The sequence below is a fragment of the Anthonomus grandis genome, chromosome 11 (assembly GCF_022605725.1).
Source record: "Anthonomus grandis grandis chromosome 11, icAntGran1.3, whole genome shotgun sequence".
Taxonomy (NCBI): Eukaryota; Metazoa; Arthropoda; class Insecta; order Coleoptera; family Curculionidae; genus Anthonomus; species Anthonomus grandis.
In genome coordinates, this window is record NC_065556.1 from 2927797 (window position 1) to 2951373 (window position 23577).

General features: G+C 33.6%; 1 protein-coding gene across 1 annotated transcript in view; it reads right to left on the bottom strand.

Annotated features, from left to right (window-relative positions):
- LOC126742040 (calcium-binding protein E63-1) overlaps positions 1-22604 on the bottom strand; it is a 49533-nt gene extending 26929 nt beyond the window's left edge. Inside the window, exons 1-2 of the mRNA XM_050448567.1 lie at positions 22285-22604; positions 18214-18460 (exon numbers count right to left, since the gene is read on the bottom strand). Coding sequence (XP_050304524.1) covers positions 18214-18249 — 36 coding nt within the window. The 5' untranslated portion in view covers positions 18250-18460; positions 22285-22604. The remainder of the gene's footprint in view (positions 1-18213; positions 18461-22284) is intronic.
- Between the last annotated feature and the right edge of the window lie 973 nt (positions 22605-23577).

The following is a 23577-nucleotide window of genomic DNA, read 5'->3' on the forward strand; positions in this document are numbered from 1 at the left end:
TAGGTTAGTGTTTTTGACGTTGCCAATAAAAGTGTGTTCTTGAATTTCGTTCCAATCGGTGTCAGAAGTAAAGTATATTTGGAAGCCTATTTTAGTGGATGCCTTTAACATGAAGTCAGGCCAAGATGGAGATCGAGAAATTGATTGAGTTTCTATTAAGGAAGTATGACGAACAGAAGGAAGAACAAGAAGAAAGAGATCTTAAACAGAGAAAAGAACAAGAGGAACGAAACCGTAAACAGAAGGAAGAACAAGAAGAAAGAGATAGTAAACAGACCTGGGAAGTACTGATTTGGTGCAGCATCGAATTAACACTGGAGACAATGCCCCGATAAAACAAGCACCTCGAAGGATTCCGATAGCTAAACAAAGTGAAGTTTTCTCAATGCTTCAAGAAATGATGACACAAGGAGTGATAGAACCTTCTCAGAGTCCTTGGACATCTCCAGTTGTGCTAGTGAAGAAAAAGGATGGATCTACCAGATTTTGTGTATACTATCGGCGACTGAATGACATTACCAAGACAGACAGTTATCCCCTACCAAAAATTGACGACACCCTGGACACGCTATCAGGTTCACAATAATTCTCAACACTAGATCTAAAGAGTGGATACTGGCAGGTAAAGATGCACCCAGAAGATAAGGAAAAGACCGCATTCTCAATTGGAACAGGACTTTCGTAGTTTACAGTCATGCCCTTTGGAGTCTGCAATGCTCCAGCTACCTTTGAGAGACTTATGGAAACAGTGTTAGGTGGAATGACTTGGGAATCATGTTTAGTTTATCTGGATGACGTCGTCATGAAGATCATTTGAAGAATATTCAAAAGGTATTTGTTAAGCTCTAAGAGGGCAACCTAAAGTTAAGTCTTGAAAAATGTTGCTTATTTCAAAAAGAAGTTCGATACCTTGGCCATGAAATATCAGAAAAAGGTGTCAAGACTGATCCAGATAAAGTAGAAGGAATCGAAAATTGGCCACGACCCACTGACAAACACCAGTTAAAAATCTTTCAGGGCCTTTGTACCCGTTACACAAAAAATTTGTAAGAAATTTCGCTAACCTTGCAAAGCCTCTACATACGCTCACCGAGGACAAAATGGTATATAGTTGGTCAACAGACTGTGAAGAAGCAATTCAACGGCTAAAAAGAGCACTGTGCACATCTCCAGTTTTAACATATCCAATTCCTAAACAAACTTTTATTTTGGATACCGATGCAAGCAATGTTGGAATTGGAGCCGTTCTATCACAAAAATATAAAAATGGCAAGCAAGTGATAGCTTGTTTCAGTAAAACGCTATCAAAACCAGAAAGAAACTATTGTGTCATCAGACGAGAGCTATTGGCAGCAGTAAAAGCTATTGAACATCTTCATAAATATTTGTATGGTCAACGATTTATCCTTAGGACTGATCATGCTTCTATAGCTGTTTCAGTTCAAAAACCCCGAAGGACAAATAGCAAGGTGGCTTCAACGATTACAAGAGTATCACTTTACAATAGAACATAGCAAAGGCGAATATCACCAAAACGCCGATGCTTTATTGAGAAGTCCCTGTTTTGAAACATTCCAACATTGTTTTAAAAAGTAAATCAAAACAGCATCCAGAGATATTTACTTGTAATAGTATTGGCCTTCACAGTTCTGAAGAGTGGGATGTAGCTAGTTTAATCCAGGGTCAGTGTGATAACCCAGTATTTGGTCTAATTTACGAACTGAAATATCGAGAAATTTCAATACCAGAATGGAAAGATATTTCTGACAAATTTCCAGAACTAAAAACTTGTCGATCTCAATGGAATTCGTTAATTATACAAGATGGATTGTTAAAAAGAGTCTGGGAGAGCGTAGATGGCAAAAAAAGACATTCCTGACAGTCCTTGCTCGAAAACAGATTCCAGAAGTTCTTGAAGCTGTTCATGGCGGTGTTGGCGGAGGACATTTTGGAGTTAGTAAGACCTTGGCAAAAGTAAGAGCACGGTTTTACTGACTGAACAGTCATGAAGATGTTGAACGCTGGTGCCGACAGTGTGAGCAGTGTTCGTCAAGCAAGGGCTTAAGAACCCGGACAAGAGGAAAGATGATGCAGTATCTTGTTGGTGCACTCTTGGTGAATTTCGTTACAATATTATCATACCCAATCGACCTCTGAGCATGTTCAACTGTTCAGGCTTCCACAGTATAACTGACGCAATCAAAAGCTTTGGTGACATCACAAACTACAGCTGCAAGTTGCATTCTAATATTAATAATTCGATAGCTACCAGCTAAAAAAGTTATAGCAGTTAGTAATATTCCTGTCTTCCGAGTCTCTCAATAATTTTAGGTTTAACTATTTATTCATGATTTTTTGTTTTCTATTTCTATCATCTATACTTTTTACTAAAAACATCAGAACCATTTATTCAATTTATTACAAGCTACGACCGTCTCAGCAAACTCATTTACAATACAGTTTTTGATCGTTTTCGAAGTGTAATTTCATACTCTCAAGTAGAAGTAGTTGACCCGATTCTAAACGGCATGTTAAAATATGTTATTTGAGGAAATAGGCTTTCTAGGAAAAGCTTCGAAATATCCTTAATTACCAGAACTCCTTGAATAAATAAATTAATCGCACCAAGTACATAAACTATATGACATAGATTTACCAGCACAGAATTTTTCAAGATGATTTATTATAACACACCAAACCAAACAAAACATAGCATACGTTTTCTTTTTGACGTGATGTTTATTACTGAGTTACAACTAATGGCATTTTTAATCGATGTAACAGTAATTATAACCCGGGTAAAACGAAATCTCAGTGAAACCTTTAAAATTTTAAATGAATCAATCAAGTTTATTTTGGATTTAAAAGTATGGGTTTTTCAGTTATAAAAGAATTCAGTTTTTTAAGAACTCTCTATTGAGCAACCGCCTTGAATATAAAGGAAGCATTCTGTGATACTCTGTCAAAATCTATAAAGTCTTCCTGGCAAAAGGGATAAACCGACACACCTGTAACTGGATGCTGGGAGAAAAATCACTACATCCCTATAAAGGGAGGATAACATTTAGAACTGCACGAGTGTGTCCACAAGGAGAAGTTCTTTCTACTCTTTCATAGTCTCTTTTGGTCAATGACCTGCTTGCCATTTTTCAACTATGAAAGGTGTGTTAGGATATAAACGTAGTTAAGGGACATATTAGACAGAAACCATTAAAAAGTATCATCGCTAACCACTAATTGACATGTATGACATTTGAAGTGTCATTTATATTATATCCCTACCGGCACCCTCCGCTATCTTACGGATGATAGACATACCCATAAACATAGCGAAATGCATGCGCATTAATGTTGTTTACATCATTGTCAAACAATAATTATTAGTTATTCAAGTTTATTTAGTCTCCTTTTGTCTGAAACACTAAAAAGAAATTTGTTTTTTTTTTGTATTTCGCATAACAATCACCACGACCAACCCAAATCTAAATTTCACTGTTTTCACAAACAAAATTCAAGAGAAGTAGGGTCAGATTTATTGATGAATATGACCAAATACTTGGATAATCCCTATGTTGCTCCAGCAAAATAAAACATCACACCCGATAATTTTTGTCTGATTCTATAATTGCAAAATCCTCATATTGTAACTTTAGGTACTTTTCAATTTTTAAATAACGCTACCTAATCAAATAATATTGTAGACCAAATATTAATAAATATCTATAGTTGGTTTAATATTAAATCAAAATGGTTAGAAAATTTAAAGAGTAATAATCAAAAAGAAAACGAATTTCTTCGAAATAAAGCATTTTGCTATCTTTAGGTTAGCGGTAATCGTATCACCTATTTCGAAAACACTTTTTAGGAAACTGTCAAACAGCGGCTAAGATAACGTTTACGTCTATGTTAAGCATCAAAACAAACATATGCATCTTCGAAAACTGTCTATTATGTTATTCGCCTTCCGGTAACTTTAGCCACAATCATTTTTTATGTGTAATATACTATTATGTGTAATGTACAACCTAACCTTTATTTTTCTTCTGTAGTTGTTAAAATCCATGTTTTTTTTTCAATAAAAGTCTTAACAAACTTTTATAATATTTTCTTTTATTCTGGCTGTTTCGTCAAAATAATCCTGACAGGTTATTGGTCCAGAAATACAGAGAGCCAGTGTGTTAAAATGGTATAAAATAAAGTGTATTTTTTGCCAGTTTTTGCCTTTCTTCTTTTACTAATATACACAAAGGCAAAATGGCAACTAGTTTATCGTCCTTTGTTTCGATTGATAAAATAACTGGTAGGCATAATTATAGCGAGTGGAAGTTTGCTATGAAGGCGCTTCTAGAGCTAGATGCCGCATGGTCTATTGTCGAAGGTACAGAGGAGGATGCTAAGAAAGACAAGAAAAATCTATCAAAAATAATTTTGTCTCTGGATAACCTAAACTATTCATACCTGAAGGCAGCAACAAAAGCTAAGGATGCTTCGCAAAGAAAAAGCATTTGAGGGTTAAAAGAAAAGTAGGTTTCTTGAAGGCGTTAATGGACTACAATGCTGGAAGATTGTAGTTCCGTACATGAGTATTGTCACATAAGGATTTTCATGAATTATTTTTACTTCACATAAACTAAATGCTATGAATTTTAGAGTCGAAGATGAGTGGGTTGGTATCTTGTTACTGGCCGGTTTGCCAGAAGATTACGAACCAATGATTTTGACTCTAGATAGTAATGAATTACCAATTACTGGTGACTTAATTAAGGTGAAGCTTCTGCAAGATGTGAGCTCACATTCTAAATCCAAGTCAGCAAGCTCGAACACAGCAATGTATTTGAATAGGGCCTAAGGCTAAAAGTTTAATAAAAACTTAGTAAGTACTATAGCTATAGTAATGTAAAGGTGGAAAGCCCCAAGGGAATCAAGGTGACCAAAGTGAGGGTAAAAATAAAGCTTTTCTTGCATGTTTGTCTTCCGAAGCAGCTGTAAGTTTGTTGTCAATAAGTATAATTGTGCAGAGAGGCCATTAAGTTATTTTTGACAAATTCGGAGCTAGAATAACAGATGCTTAATCAAGTTATAGCGACTGGGTTTAAACATATTGGACTGGAGGTGAAAGTTAGGCTCCTAAGATATATTTGCACATTAGTAATCAGATGATTTGTGGAATCAGAGGCTGGATCGTATGAACAGGAATTCATGATGTTGGTGCAAGCATGTCAAGTGGCTTTAATAAAATTAATATATCTAATGTCATGTGTGTGTCTTGTATGGAGGGCAAGCACAAAAGAAAGCAGTTTAAATGTAGTACAAAGAATGCCAGAAACTTAGCACTTAGTCCATAGTGATTTGTGTCGGCCAATGGAGACATGGTCTATAGGAAAATGTAAGTACATTTTCAAATTAATAGATGAATATTGAAGGTTTATGTTTACATCTTTTCTATCCGACAAAGGCTAAGTAGTTGATGTTTTTAAAGACTTTAAAATGCTTGTGGAAAATTAGAGAGTTAAAAAAATTAACTAATTCATCCAACAACAATTTGGTCTCTAGTCTAGATACTCCGCAGCAAAATGAAGTTACTAAAAGAGCAAATCATACTATTTGTGAAAAAGCTCATAGTATGTTGTCTGATGAATCTTCCTAACGAATATTGGGCAGAAGCAGTAAGTACCGCTGTATATCTTATCAATAGGGCTCCTACTAAAGCAGCGTCTGGTAAAAATCCTTATGAAGTTTGGTATAAAAAGAAACACAATTTGTCACATATAAAAGTTTTTGGTTGTGAAGGCGCATGTGCCAGACAAACAAAGAAAGAAGAGAGATCTAAAGTCAAAGAAAGGAATTTTTATGGGTTATATAAATTTGAAAATGAAGAAAATTAATTTGAGTAAGGATGTTATATTTTTTTGCAGATCAGAAACTCGGTAATGGCAAAATAGTAGAGCCAAAAAGATATAAAAGTATTGTATGGCCTGTTGAGGTCCAAAATATTGAAGAATAGTAAGCATTGTTTTTAATGACCATGATAATATAAAGGTGTTACAAGTGAGGCGAAGCCTGGTGAAGAGCTAGTTGGTGAGCCTGTAGTAAGAAGGACTAGCAGGGAGGTAAGTAAGGCTGGACGGCTTGACAATTATAAAATATATCTAAATCTGACACAGGAAGAGCCTCAAACATTGTCAGATACTCTGAATTAAGAGATCCTGGTTGGCAAGAGGCAATTAAAAAAGAGGTTTCTTAATAACCTGCTCCTTTGAACATTATATAATTTGCCTGATAACAAAATGGTAATAAATACCAGATGGGTATTTAGATCAAAAGATAATGGTACCAAAAAGGTGCAATAATTTCATGAAGAGAATTTTACGCCAATGTGCAGTGGCAAGGCTAACTATTATAAGGGCATTTTTTGCCCGTACTTTTAAAAATGACTGTAGTATAGATCAACTGGATTTTTCAAGTGCGTTTTTAAATGGTAGAATGGAATCTGAAGCATACATAATGGTGCCAGATGGTAAGCAGAGCGTTTTATGGTTTTAAGGCAAGTTTAAAATGCTGGAATAGTAGCTTAACGAAATAATGCCGGATTTAAAGTTTAAGAGATCACGGTATGATTTTTGAATATGTCTAAGAAACCAAATGTCCACATGGCTTGTGGTCTTTGTTGATGACTTAACTATTACCGGGAATCAAAATTAAATTGAAAATACTGTTGAACATCTTAAGCTAGAGCTAAATGCTAAAATTTTAGGAAATGTGAATACATTCGTTTGTAAGGAAATACCCAGAAGTACTGAGAACATGACTATTACACAAAAGAGATACATCGAAAAAATCTTACAAGATTAGACAGATTGCAAAGGAGTATTAACACTTATGCAACCGGATTTCAATATGAAAAAGAAGATCAGTATCAAGATCAGACTGTAGTTGTACCTTATAGAAAGTTAATAGGTTCTCTTTAGTATTTAGCATGCACTTCTAGACCGAATATTCTATACGTAATATCCGATCTTAGTCGATTTTTGGATAGGCCAACTTAACCTCTCTTATAGACTACAGGACGAAGGATTTTGAGGTACCGGAAGGATACCGTTGATAGTGGTTTATTTTATACTAAGGGCAGTGAAGAGCTAGTGGCATTTTCCGACACAGATTGGGCCGGTGACAAGACAGACAGAAAGAGCACGAGTGGATCTGTAATAATATATGATAGAAAGCCAATGAGCTGGTTTTCTAAAAGGCAAACCTGTGTGGCGTTATCTACCACGGTGGCCGAGTATGTGGCTGTAGCAATATCGGCGCAAGAATTTGTAAACTTAAAAAAATTTATATCTGAGTTTTCTCAAGTTAAAAGTGCAACTTTTAACTTCAGTTATATACTGATCATTCTAAACTAATACATCAGTCGCCTAGATGCAAAACCCGACAAGTCCAGGTAAACAAAATTTGAGATAATGTAGAAAAACTTGTTATGTTTATTCTATTATTAATAAAGATGCAGTTTTTTAGAAGAATATTTTTTTTAACTAGACATCTTGAAAGTGTACTTTGCAAAAATGAAAGGGATTCAAAAACTGCACAATTGCATTAAATAGTTTAGACATGTCGGTTTTTGCAGATAAAATTTAGTTTCTAATAAAAAGAAAAAACATTATTAATAGAAAAAAAAGTTTTATTTGTTAATAGTACAATCAAGCATTCGCTACTTTAAATTCGAAAGCTATCGGTTTCTGCTTCGCAGTTTTTTTCGTCATTTTCTGCAGTGTGTTAAATCTCTTGTTCAGCTTGGTCAAGAGCTTCGTGGATTACTGCTTTGAAAAAAATAAGTCCATCTTGATTGTCCCATTCTCTTCTGTAATGTGTCTCCAATAGTTTTGCAATACTTTTCTTCTTATCCTGCTTAATAGCTATTTCAGTATTTATTACTCTTGGGCACATTGGCGAAACCTTTTTCCCTCTTTTACTTATTGGACTTATTGGTAACAATAAGTCATTTTTGTAAAAGACTTCCCCTCTTACAAGTGGTACTCCAGTTTACCCTTTAAAAATTATTATTCTCTTTGCACGTTGGAACTTAAAATGCCAATAGCCTGCTTGCTTTAATAATTTTTGAGTTTCAGTTTTCCAATCATTAATCTTAGCATCAGTTCCAACTCTGTAAACAGTGGCAAATTTTCCACAAAAATAAATTTGAAACAAAGTGATGCAGAAATGATGAAATTTCATTCTAACTTCTAGGGCGATCCAGAGTTAGTTTACTTTTTAATGATGCACATACTATAGCAAGGTGATAAAAGTTAATCTGCATTCTGAACTAGGCTGACTGATCTGGAAGTTTCGGTAGTACCAAATTCTTTTGAAAGTCAAACGAAATTATGACTAAATCATCTTTTTCCTCTTGTAGAAATTTTTTGAAACTCTCTTAATTTGTGAAGACGTTCTTGTGCTGTTAAATTAGTCCTTTTTGTTTCATCAAGCTCCTTTTTGTACGTAAAACTTTTATTGTAAGCAAGTTGAACAGAGATCTGTCTTCGGCGTTCCAAAACCAACGTTGAAATGTTTGTTAAAATAATCTCTAAAGAAACATTCTTCGACTTTGAGATCTTCGTTCTGAGCCATTTGATTGTTGTACATTTTCCAGAGTTTTGTAATACTTAATTTATTTACCCATAAATTCTGTTAAATGTTTTTTAGCGGCAGTAATGAGATTGCACGCATTTTAAAGACTCAATAAAATTCTTTATAGATGCTTTTTTCCCTTATTTTTTTTGCCCAACTCGATCTCGGCCTCTTCTTTCGACAGGAATAAGCGAGTTTTGCTTTTATCTTTTCAAGATATGGAGAATTCTATCTTTTTTAATTTCTATAATACCTTGGAAGGCTGTTCGACATACTAGTATTATTAGATAAAATACAAGATTTTGGTTTATTTTCAGTTTCTGTTTGCTTTCTTTGCCTAGCTGGATTTTTTGAGTCGCAGTGGTGTAATATAAACATGTCTTGACCCCTCTTATCTTTATTTTGATAAAACGCTGCATGAAATTCTTTTACAGCTTTCATAGAGAGCTGAGATGTACACTGAAATGGCTGATATGGTTTTCCATTATGGCCGCAAGTGGGGTATACAGGCAATATTTTAGCAAAATACCTATAAATGAGTATAATGTGATGTTTTAATAAAAATAAATAGCGTACCTTGTTTTGCCTTTTCTCTTTTTGTCTCACACTTCACATTATTATATATTAATACATTTTTTATAAACGATTCATAGAATCCATGCTACATCATGCTATCCTTTCATTGGCGAGTTGGAAATGTCGACTTTTGCATCTAAAATGGGGCTGGACTTGTCGGTTTTTGCATCAAGATACATTTTTAGGAGCCTATTCTAATCGGATTTGTCGGAATTTGCTCTATAAAATATTTATGGATGTGTAGGTTTATGTGTCTTAATATTTGTGATGTAATAATAAAGGTTTCGGAAAAAAAGTGACTTGTCGGGACTTGCATCCAGGCGACTGACATTATATGCATAAAAATGGCCTGGCAGCTAATGCTGAGTCTAGATTATGCATAGGAAAATAACAAACTATGACACATATTGTTTGTGACTGTCCAGAACTATGCTGGAGAGAATCGAGCAAGTCATTCTTGGAGCTGAACTTAATATACAGCATGAAAAATTAGATTGTCTGATGGTCTGATCATTTTCCTCACAAGCATTTAGTAAAGCTGACCCAATAGCAGTTTCTAAGGACTCTAAATCCATTTCACAAATTATATTTCCAGATTTGGTTTAAAAATGTGGCTCCTGTTCACAGATTTAATTTTTCGGGATATTATATATTTTTCCAAATAATCTAGAGATGTAATGCGATCAATATCTGCAATTGTGTAAATCTACAGTATCATAAATGAACATTCGTCAGAAAAACAATTACACGTATTGCACATAGTATCATGGATGTTTAAATGACTCCTTTTTTTGTGTGGTAAAATGTATTTAGGAGAAAAAATAACTCATTAAAAAAAACTGCAAATATATTGATTATAAAAAATATATAAAAAAATAAAACAATACATTTGTTCTTCGCAACTATTGTGAAATACAATCATCAATTTTCTTTATGCTTCCAATCCCTGGTGTAAACAATGGCGTTCATAAAAAGTTATTGGCCTATAATCCCAATATTATTTTAATTCGCTGTATATGCCATACATTACAGCTTGCTGCATCAGCTGCAACAAAAGAACTGCCACAAAATTTAGAATTTTTAATTTGTGAAACCTATGACTGTCCTCCATGAGACAATCATTATATAATGAATTGTATAAAACAATTGACGGTGCTGAACCTCTTAAGATAGTGCAAGCTTGTGCAACTAGATGGTTGTCTATTGAGCCAGCTGTTAGTCGCATACATACTCAGTGGTTAGAGTTGAAACTACTCACTTTCAAACAGCTAAATTAAGTAACGATAAATGTTATACTGCGGATTTGTTACATCAAATGTACTCAGATGACTTCAATTATGCTTATATTTGTTTTTTAAAACCAATATTAATTGATGTTAATAGAGTTAATAAAGCTTTTGAGGCAAACAAAGCTTTAATGGATTTACTGACCTCATTAGTTAATAAAGTTGTTACACCAAACTCAAAATTTAATGTATTCACCGATAAGCTGGAGGATTATACCGATAAAAGATGTTACGGACCTCTTTGAAACTCAATTAAAAACTATGGTAGCAAAATGCTTTAACGACGAAGACGGCCTTCGCAATCGATGTATAAGGTTCGTTGTAAGCTTAATTACCGAAATCAAAAGTCGAGTCCCTGACAATATAAATGTTTAAAAAAAAATTCATTTTTTTCGGTTCAAAATTGGTTAAATCATAATAAGAGATAGACTTATTAAAATTAATAAATAAAAATAACAAAGAAATAGCACTGATCGACAATCAATGGAAAAAACTCCATTTACTTCCATGGAAAAGTATTGACAATACGCACGATTTTAGGTTCGAAGTTTTTATGTACGTACAAGGATTCTCAAAATATTGTCGTATTTAAAGAACTGGTGTCGAAATAGAACGACAATTCAGCCAAATAAACATTATTAAAAATAAGCTTAGAAATCGCATGAAACTTCCATTACTCAATTCAATTCTCGCCATTCGTAATGGACTACGAAAAAATGGTATTTGCTGTAAAGATTTCTTGCTGCCAAATAATATTATTAAAAAGATCAGAACCAACGAATCCTACTCCCAAGCAATAGGCATCGGTGACACGGATGATCTAGAAAATGATATATATTTTTTTTAACTAAAATGACTTATATTATTTAAGTATTTGTAGATTGTAGTTTTAAATACAAAATGTGAATTAATCAGATTATCTGTTTATATTTTTCTTGGAATATGGTAATTATAAGTTTCGTTACTCTACTCATTTATTTGTTTTATTCTTATAAGTAACCAAATAAAAAATATAATATACGTTTTATAACATTTTTGTCCAACCCCCCCCCCTGCCGGCCGCGACCGTTTAACACCGTGTTTTAGGGTCTAGCAGATTTTAGGGGAATTTCTTCTCATAAACAGCGGAGAAAGCATTCAGCGAGTTGGCAACACGACTTCAGGTAAACAAGTTTGAATTGCTCAAGGTTGGGATTCGACCTCATAGTTACCTCATGGCGACACTAGCCATGTAAGTGAAAAATTACTTTAATACATTTTATAAAAGACCCTCCAACATCTTGAGGTAAGCTTGATTCCTATTCTTTGTTAAACGTTTTCTCATGGGTTTTAAGGCCGCCATTTTTGAGGTTTTACGTGTTAATATTAGGGTCTTATGCCGGGTCATAAACTAAGTCTTTGACCAAGTCAAGTGCGATCTTAGTTTTAAGGGCCATCTCAACACCATCCCGAGCCATCTCAGGTGCTGCCCATTTCCCATTAGAAATTAGTGCTTTATCAGGATTTATTGCTTCTTTATGACGTTATTGATTGGACCTTAGTCAGCTGCTATCATTGAATCTGCACAATGGGTTACCAGGTTAAGGAAGATAAACGGAAGGTTCAAACAATGTCATGATGTCTGATTTGTTATTGTAATTTTGATTTTGGGACTAGTCATATTGGCTAAGTTATGTCATTTGATGGCTCCTTAATACGAGGGCGGGTCAATAAGTCCGTGCGTTTTTGGATAAAAGACAGGTTTTTATATAAAAAGTTATTTTATTTTTCAACATAGTCTCCTTTGAGTTCTATACACTTAGTCCAACGTTTCTCCAATTTTTTTATCCCTTCGGAAAAATATGATTTGTCGAGGTCATCAAAATAGGCATTTGTTTGAGAGATGATTTCGTCGTTGAAGTCAAATCTCTTTCCGCCGAGCCATTTCTTTAAGTTTGGGAATAGGAAATAGTCACTGGGGGCTAAATCTGGAGAATAGGGCGGATGAGGAAGTAATTCGTAACCTAATTCATGGATTTTTGCCATGGAAACTGCACATGTGTGGACTCTGGCATTGTCTTGGTGGAAAAGAATTTTTTTTTTGGCCAAATGTGGTCTTTTTTCTTTCAGTTCCTCATTGAATCTATCCAATAAGTTGGTATAATATTCTCCATTGATTGTTTTCCCTTTTTGAAGATAGTCAATGTGGATTATACCGCGTGCATCCCAAAAAACGGTCGCCATGACTTTATTGGCTGACAAACCCACCTTTGCCTTCTTGGGCGCCGATTCACCCCGAGAAATCCACTGTTTTGACTGCTGTTTGGTTTCCGACGTGTTGTGGTGGATCCACGTTTCGTTCACGGTGACGAAACCATGCAAAAATTCGTCCATATTATGGTTGAATAACGCCAAACACTCCTGGGAAGTTGTCACACGGTTGCGTTTGTGGTCGATTGTGAGCAAACGCGGCACCCATCTTGCGGAAAGCTTTCTCATACTCAAATGATCATTCAAAATTGAAACTACTGAACCATATGAGATGCCTATGGCTTCCACAATCTCTCTTACTTTCAATCTCCGATCGGCTAAAGCCATATCGTGAATTTTTTCGATTGTTTTGGATGTAGAGACCTCGACTGGGCGTCCAGAACGTTCGGTATCTTCTGTGCTTGTACGGCCACATCGAAACTCAGTAAACCACTTTTGTACCATGGAAATGGATGGTGCAGAGTCCCCATAATATTTATCAAGCTTGGCCTTGGTTTGAGTGATGGTTTTTTTTCCGTAAAAAATAATGCTTAATGAGCACACGAAATTCACTTTTTTCCATTTTCTTCTCAAAACGAGTGGTAGTCTGCTATCAACAGCTGTCAAACACAAACTAAATGACGCAGCTTGTTCAAATTTTGACAAGCGTCAACTGACAGTTCTCTGTTGATAGGAGCAAAGTTGCCATTTCCATTAAAAATAAGGAAATTCAAAAAGTCACGGACTTATTGACCCGCCCTCGTATATTAATTATTGTCTAGTGTCTAAAGCTCTTTCTTGGTAAATTACGTTATAATGTAATTTACATATGTACCTAAATAAAAATTTATTTAATACCTTTTAATCTCACTATCCTGATTTTCATACAGTATTGTATGTAAGCAACCGCACTGGAAGCTATATTTATTTTTTATTTGATTTCAGGGGTTGTACTTTTAACAAGAAACTGTCTTATTTTGATAATATAATATTAATAATTGTAGTTTATTTTGTGTTTTACTATGTGTTATATTTCTTAACATCCTTTTTATTATAATTAATATTCTCCAGACTGATAAGCTGCCGTAAGCATAATATGTGACTCTTTATTAAAGACTTTCAACATCAGTCAACGTAAACAAAAACAGAAATCTAAATAAAAAGAGGTTACAACTTCATAAGTAACAATATGAGAGAGGCCAGATTCCATCATTGTGGATGGCAGATGTTTCTCATACCGAACAACCTTTTTTTGTACTACGTTATTTTCGCAAAACAAATTAGGACCGGACCATAGTACGTGAAAGCTTCACTAAACTAATTGACTTTAAGTAGAAACATGAAGAACAAATTGCCTTGATCAAGCAAATGATTAATTATTATAATATCGACTTGTAAATGTGCAAGGCTTCTAACATGCCTGGTAAATTTCCTAGAGTGAGAGCTATTATCATAGATAAGTTCGTTTATAAAACGTATTTGTTACGGCAGTGAGATTTGTAAGTATGTAAGAAGTTATTTTAAGCCGTATACAATGCGATCTACCCAGTAGACAAATCCCTTAGCCAACAAATAACATTCGATCCAATTAAAGCTTTAAGCTTTGCCAGTAGAAGCGCATCATTAACTCTGTCGAACGCCTTCGAAAAATCCGTATAAACAGCAGCAACTTATGAACCCTTACCAAAAGCCTTAAACAGTTAATCTTTATAACATATTAAGTTAGTAACAGTGGAACGACCTTTTTGAGAAACATGTTGATTGTTAATAATAAGGCTTTTATATTGCCATGACAATTGCTTGGTTACAAGTGCATCCAAAAGTTTAGGCATGGTTAACTGTATACAAACTCCCCGATAATTACTGACATCACTAATATTACCAGACTGAAATATCGGCGTAATATACGAATTCTTCCAAAAAGAAGGAAATACTCCCGACTTTACAGACAGATTGAATAAAGTGCAAATAGGCTTCGACAGAGTGCATACGCATTCACGAAGTAGCAAGCTGCGTATGCCATCCGGTCCCGCAGAAGTCTTGCGCTGTAAGCCATGAATCTCGTCAAAAACCTCTACTAAAGATAATTCTACAAATTTGACATCGAATTGATCTACAAGCTCTGTCATATAATATTCAGGTATTTGAAATGCTTTATCAGAATATACGTTTGACAAATATTTGGCAAATAAATTAACTGTATCACCACCCTCATCACTAGTTTCATCATTCACAAACATATGTTTATGAATAATATTTAATTTTTTAACATTGCTTACATGTTTCCAGAATAACCTAGGATTTAACAATAGATTATTCTCGGTACGAAAAATATAATCGCGGTAACATTGACCGCTCAACACACTGCATGACTGCTGAAGCCCAGAAAAAAACCAAGATTTATTGATTTAATTGTGTTGTAAGAATTGCGTTTCCACATGGTTAATAAATAGTTAATTTAACTTCTACTGAGTTAAAATAACGGTAAGTTTTGGTAACAATGTTTAGAACTATTATACATTTTATTAGTTGATAATATATTTTAGTTAGATCCTATATTTTAAAATGGTAAATACGTATAATCAAAAGTTTAAAAAAGTTTGGATGAAAGATCCCATTTTATCGCCATGGTTAACTTTCGTTGAGTCAACCAACGGTAAATTGGCAAAGTGTAAATTTTGTATGACCACAATTGGAAATAAATACTCTGATTTGAAAAATCATGCAAATAGCAAAAGGCATAAGAACAACGCAATGATTGTTTTGTAAAATACCAAATTGCCTTTTAAGCCAGAAAGTCAACTAGACTCAGTAAAAAAGGCCGAGGGCAAACTAGCAATATATATTGCATGTCATTCTTCGATATTAAGTATCGAACACTTGATTCCCACTTGTAAATTCTCATTTAAAGGTTTTTTGAGTGTTACATAATAAAAATACGTTCATTTATTGTACGTAATATTGTTGAAAAATTGCAAATGCAACGGACCAAATGTTTCGAAGTAATAACAAATGTAATTTCACCTTATTTCCGTAATGAGCTTACAGAGGATGTTGGAGATCTACCTTATAGCATATTAATTGATGAGTCCAATGATATTCCTTTTACCAAATATTTAGGTATATTATCTACTATATATTTTAGTGCAAAAACCAATAAAATTATTTCAACTGGCTGGCTGGCAGGCTTTGACAAATATTTGGCAAATAAATTAACTGTATCACCACCCTCATCACTAGTTTCATCATTCACAAACATATGTTTATGAATAATATTTGACTTTTTAACATTGCTTACATGTTTCCAGAATAACCTAGGATTTAACAATAGATTATTCTCGGTACGAAAAATACAATCGCGGTAACATTGACCGCTCAACACACTGCATGACTGCTGAAGCCCAGAAAAAACCAAGAAATCACTTTGCAATTGAGACCCCTTAAACTTCTTATGAGCAACTTTCTTATGTAAAACTAAGCTTCTTAACTCTCTTGAAAACCATACAGGAAAGCTAGTGTTATAGGGCTTAAGAGGCACAACATAGCTGATTCCTTTATACAAAAGGTCATAAACTTACCAGTGGTTGAGACTTATTTTGGATAACCCTGTATATTAGATGCCTATGATATACTTGAAGTTATAGATTTTCATAAATCGTTCATTAATTCTAGAAATAAATTACTTTTTGTGTAATTGTGTAATTTTGAAATTCTGAGATTAAAAAAAAAATGGTAATCCTCTATTTTATAACGCAAGTAATAGGCTTAGTGTTGAATTAAAAGTTTTAGAGTTGGAGTCTATAAGAATTACCTAAAATTAAGCAATTAAAAAAAGTTAATGTATTTTAATAAGTTTTATAATATTTAAAAGTATCATAAAAGCCAAGAGCCAAATCCCTTTTCATATCCTATAATTGGCTTAAAATTCTAAGAATAAACTAATAAATCCTTACAGTCCTATAGTTGAAACCTTTGGTGTGATGCTCAAATTACTAGACAGTTTTACCACTAACCAAAACTCTTTATTTTTAATCTCGACACGTATTTCGCTAACGATGTTAGCCTCCTCGGGAAAAAATTAAAACTAAACTACAACTATTTACAAATCTTCTTATATACGATGAATAAATAATGATGTAACTAATAGAGCGGCAAAAGCAATGAAGCATGGGAAAACAAATCTTAAACAGTAACTAAACTATATAATTGACTATAAGGGATTGGACCTTTAAGAAGTTTTCTTTAAGAAACTTTCGTATGCATCTAATTTTCTATTGTTATTAACTGTTTTAAGTAATTTTAAGTTGTCTATCCCTACAAAGTGACCAGTATTTAAAACATGTTCAGCCACACTTGACTTTTCAACTCTTCCATAATTCCACATGAGCTATATGTTCTTTAAATTTGACATTAATTGATCTTCTGGTTTATTCTATGTACTTATCACAATCGTTGCAATTAATCGCATACATCCCAGACTTTTCATTAATCTTTATTTTATCTTTTGGGTTTCCTAAAAGATTTCGTAACTTGGCCGAACTTTGATAGACCATTCTTAGACCTAAGTCTTTGAAAACCCTATCAAAGCCTCTCGTCAAGATAGGATCGTATGGTATTGCAGCAAAAGTTTGCTTATTTTCATCTTTTTGAAATATGGTAGATTTTTTAAGTTTAACTTTAAACCTATGTCTTCTAATCAGCTTATTAATAATCCTATCGTCAGAATCATTGACCCTAAATTGTTTTAGCGTTGCTTTTTCTTTATTAAATCTGCTATCACTTAGAGGAAATGAGATCAAGCGATGTACCAAGAAATGCATGCTAGCCACTTTATGTTAAAAACAATGGTTACAGTCACTAGTTATGTATCTAAAAGTATTTTTTTCTTTTCTATAAATATCAAATTCTAACTTTATTAAATTATTATTTTTGATGACAAGAGTATCTAAGAATGGAAGTTCGTTATTTGTTTCTTGTTCCAAGGTAAATTTAATAGATGGAAGGCAGTTATTGAGCTGTTCTACAAAATTATCAATATTGCATTTGCTTTTGTCGAACACAGCAAACGCATTATCAACATATTATAACCAAACTCGTGAGAAGTATTGGAATGTATTTTTTACATTTAACTCAAAACGGTTCATAAAGAGCTCTGCTAGGAAGGGAGGGAGGCAAATACCCATGGCTGTACCTTCCAGTTGTTCATAGTATGAGTTGTTACATTAAAAAATAATTTGTAACATTGCCAGGTTTACGGATTTTTGTTAAACAATATAATTTTGGAATTGTTGGGTTCGAAAGGTATAACTTGAATTTTTCTGAAGAGGAAACAAGATTTTTGCAGTAATTTAACACACATGTAAAGACTAAAAATAAAGAGTTTTGGTAGGTGGTCTAAAATCTCTTAACTGTCTCGTAATTTAATATTAAATCCTTCTTTTAATGAGATATTTGATGTAATTGCTAGACCATAAAATAAAAAATAAAAACTACTTACCCGTCTCCTACCCAAACACGGCACAGACATGTCCATTCAGCACAACACAAACTCTTAAAAAATACTGTTTACAAGAAAACGTCGATTTTCCAAATCTCGACCGATGCGATGGTATGATGCTGTTAATTTTCCAGTGAAAATAATATTTACACGGATGGACGAGCGCGACAGATCGCCGTTCGAGCTAATCGCGATGATGTTCCTGTGCCAATTTTCGATATGCTAACTCGATGCCAGATCTGTAATACTACAAAAAAAAAATTCTCTTAATTGATTTATTGAAAACTATTTTGTTATGTGTGGGACACACTTTTAGCAAAGTGGCGTATAATATGTTATAAGAGTTAAGCAATTAATTATCATGTTAAAATAGTGTATTTGTATGTAAATTTATTGGTAATAATTAAGATCTATTTATACAGTTTGTATCAGCCCAATAAAATAAATTTGTTAAGGAATAAATGGGGGCGTGTTTGAAAAAACGCTCCGACACGTTGTTTTTAGTTGAGCATTTATTCCCCAATTGATACTTTATCGAATACTTTACAAACACCATATAACAGTAATTACATGCAAAGTTACTATAGAGTAGTTAAAATATATCATATGTTATACAGAGTGTGCGGAAAGAGGAGGTTAATTAAGGGTGGACCAAAATAATGCGACTTTCGTAATGCCATTTTTTAAATGGGCGCTTAGTAGCTCAATATACAGTGCTTTTATTTAATGTCTCCCCTCCCCCTCTTTATTTTTTGAACGGATCAATTCAAAATATAGAAACTTGAGACAATGCAATTGATGAACGAATACTATGTTTTAAAGCAAAATTGATAAATGAAAATTTCAAGATGGCTGCTGGGCGTCATCTTGGAAAAAAAGTTAATGGAAAGGGTGGTCTTGTGGCACATTATTTTTAAGCTCATAACGAGTACTTTATAACCCTAGATTAAAAATCCAATATCTTTACCTACTACAGAATGGTGGTACATTTAATAATTACCTGAATACCAAAACACTATGACATGCATATCTCTACAAATAATTGTTATTTTCTACCGTATCCACAGCGACAGCGACAATTTCGATATAAGTTTGTTTTGGTTTTTTTTTGTTGACTGACAAAAATATCAGTACGAAAACAAATATCATTGTGCAGTCAAAATATTCTTATTTTGTTTTCGGTTTTAGTAGTAGTAGTTTAAAATGGTCAATTCTCGTCCATTGGAAGAAAAAATCGAAGGGATTTTTATTTACGGTGCGACGCGTAACCTTCACGAAACCGAAAGGATTTTCAGCGATCGTTTCCCAAATCGTCCTATTTGTAGAAAATATTTACGGGAACTCGTATCTAAATTTACAACTACTGGTAGTGTAAACAACAAAAAGCCTTCATTTCGGAAGAAAAGCAAGTTCAAATAATTAATGAGATGATAGTTAATACCCAACAACCAACTTCCTCTGTCGCGAATGAACATGAGGTTTGTCCTTCTATTGTATGGAGACTTTTGAAAAGGAATAAGTATTATCCGTACAAAATCCAAATGGTACACCAGTTAACTAAAGATTACCCTGATCGAAGGACAGAATTCTGCGGAACTGTGGAAACCATTGCACGGCATCCTACCTATCTCCATAATATTTGTTTTAGTAATGAATGTACATTTTTTCTCAAAAGGTAATGTTCATAGACAAACTTATCGTTATTGGAGTAACACTTATCGTCACGTCTTCTGGGAAACTCATACTTTTAATATCCAGAAAAAATAAACGTTTGGGCAGGGATATTGGGAAACCATATTGTGGGGCCTCTATTCATTGAACAAAATTTAACAGGGGAACTGTATTCGTATATGCTGGAAAATACTATTGACCGAAATTGTCGAAACGAATCCTAATGAACTCGATATGGATATTGTATTCCAGCACGATGGAGCTCCACCACACTATTCCAGACAAGTTCGGAACTATTTAGATAACAATTTCCCCGGTCGTTGGATTGGCCGTCGAGGACCTGTACAATGGCCAGCTCGCTCGCCAGACTTGACAACTCTAGACTTTTTTTATGGGGCTATTAGAAACAAAAGGTGTACGAAATTGAACCTGTTTCAGTATAGGATTTACGACAGACAATAACGAATATTTGTAGAAATATCGATGTTAGTGTATTTGAAAATGTTCGGTGTGAAATTTCGGACCGACTGTTCTTGTGTCAAGAAGTTCAAGGCAACCATTTCCAGCATTTTTTCAATTGAACTCAATGTATTTATTCGATATATCAAGTTAAATGTTAATGTATTCAGGTAATTATTAAATATATCACCATTTTGTAGTAAATAAAGATATTGATTTATATTCTAGGGTTATAAAGTACTTGTCAGGAGCTTCAAAATATGATGTGCCACAAGATCACCCTTTCCATTTAATTTTTTTTCCAAGATGTCGCCCTCTTGATCAGATCAGCCATCTTGAAATTTTCATCTATCAATTTGGCTTTAAATCATAGTATTTATTCATCAATTGCATTACCTCAAGTTTAAATAAAGAGGGGATAATTAAAGAAAAGCACTGTATTATTAGACAACAGTTCATTAATAAGTTCCCGTAAAATTGATCTCTCAGAAACGGACCTCCGGTAAGGATTATAAGCTACTGGTTCTTCACATTTTAAATTTAATGTCATTTTTGTGGCAGATTTACCAAGGTCTCTTAAAGAGAACAAAACACAATCACAATTCATTAAGGTTACCAGCTTTAATTTTTCATCTTCTTTCATTTCCTTGCCCACTATTAACATATCCAGAAATATTGCATCTATCGTATTAACAGATATTGTGTTTACATCAAAACCCTCCAAGGCAGCCGGAGAAAGTGGTTGTTTTAACAAACTGAGATTTTTATTTTTCTAAGTACGATATGTTCTTAATTTATAAAATCGGTTTCTAGTATAAGTCGTAATTTAGCTGACTATCATCTTATATTAAAGCTGTGAAAGTGGCCGCTATTACTTCCACCTGTACATTGGTTAATACTGACTTACTGGAAGATCCAAGTTTTGGAAGATTTACTAACTATAGTAAGTTTCAAATGTTCGGCAATTGATGCTTTCAGTAGGGTGCAGGTGCTACTAGAATTAATAAGGCATTAAGTACTTCTTTTAATAATTTACCAAATCTTGTAGTTCCTGGAAAATTAATTTCTAATTAATCCTTAAGGTCTTCCCAACCCGAACCAGCTACATTAGCACTACCATACAACCGGTGAGCATTCCCTTGAAATCTACTAGTAGCTAATAATGATTCATTCTAGTTATGAAATGTAGATAGTTCGTCAACACTCAATAACTGTCAGCACTCGGGTCAAGTAGCAGTCTCATTAAAAGCTGAATAATAATTATTCATAGACGAGACTCGACTACTATTACTTAAACTTACTTGTTGTGACAGCTTACTTAACTTTCTTTTCAGCCTTCTAATTATTCTCCTTTGTGTAGAACTCTCTGAGGACGAGCTGGAGGATGACGATCTACTTTGTTTAGATTTTCCCATTTTATAACTTCACTAAACACTACACACACATAACTATTGATAGTTGTTGAAAATCTTATTTCAACAACAAGAATAAGCCGGAGTAATTCAATAAAATACACAACTCGAAAACTTGAGTCTATCCCACCGCTGCTATGTAAGGCTCAAGTCAATAAAATAAAAAAAAAATAAAAAATACATCCTCTCTTCAGTCTTCAGTTAACATAGTCATAAACAAATCCCAATTATTATGGCTATTTGATATTTTCTTCCATTCTAGGTGACAAAGCACTGACAAACGAAACGAGAACGTATTTCTTAATTTAGATTTTTTAATTTAAAAAAAAATAGAAAACCTTACAATATTATCTAAAATTATCTAAAAATTTGAAAAGAAAGAAAAATAGTGTGTAAAACAAAATTAGTGATATGTCTCTGTATGCTATGTACTGATAAACATACCAAAAATTCTCATTTTAAAACACATTAAAAAATAACATAATTTTCAGGGCATTATTTTATTTGTATGAAAAATCTTCAAATTTACCTTGTATGTATCGTTTTATTCAATCATAGAATTATTACGTGGCTACGTGTTTCACCAGCTTTCGCTAGATAGGTATTTTTCAGTTATTAAATTCCAAAAAGTGTGCACCAGGTCAAACCACAAACTAAACGAACCACTTGTTCCAGCAGAAAACAAACAGAATACGAGTCATTAACACATTACTCAAGTTTACTGACTAACACTACCAACTGTAATATTATTCTTATTATTACTAGATGCTATAAAACGTTAATGCAAGAACAAGGTATTGACAATATTATCTTGTGATAACACTCGCGCGATTATGATTGCCCTACAATAATACATGAACATTAATCGGGGCGAAAAATTGTTTTCCTAAGCGAGATTCTCGAGATTAAACAAAGTCGCTTATCTTGCACACACGGCGTGCGATTTGTCAACATTTTTTCGTTATCTGATCTAGCCATGTTATATTGCTTGTCAGTTAGGGTATTTTTTCTTTCAGAAGTTTATTTATATGGATGATAATATTTGACATTTGTAACAATAATCCCCATCTAAAAGAATTATAAGATGTATTGTTATTTAGCCAAAAATTTAATAAACCTACGTTGTATACATACATATATATAATAACGTAACGAATTATAATAGGAAAGCAAAAAAAAAACAGAGGTGAGTATATAGTCGGCACGCTTTACCCCAACCACAGATGTAAATAGCTCCGCACCAGATAAATACTCCAATGTTAAATTTGCGGACCCTAAAAGCACAGTCTAAAATTTATATACAAAGTATATAGTTGAAATCTATATACTTTGCTAAAAGGATGCTGGCCTGAGTGAGCTCTAGCATCCCAAGCCAAAATTATTAGTCTATGTTGCCAAATCGAGCATCCCGGTTCGTTGCGTGCCTCTACGTTACGGCGGGTAATAAAGGATTTGGATCTTGGGTATTTAGTTAAATTTATACATTTAGTGTGTAAATTTAATTTTTGTACTTGATGAAAGAAGCCGCAAAATAGATTATTGATATTATAGAGGGAACTATAGATACATACTTAATGTATATGTATGTCAATTGAATTTATATTTCAATTAAAAGCAGTACGATAATAAGTCCTATAGTTATAATAACAGGATAAATAAAAAAAAAATGTAAAGCATCCTTAGTTATATTTTTGTTTCATAAAATGTATATCAAAGTAGAAATTGTAAATGTTAATTATACAATAGTAATTATACAATAAGCATGATCAGGGAAATACCCAAAACCCGAAATTAGATATTGGGTTTTTCCCACGCTCACATG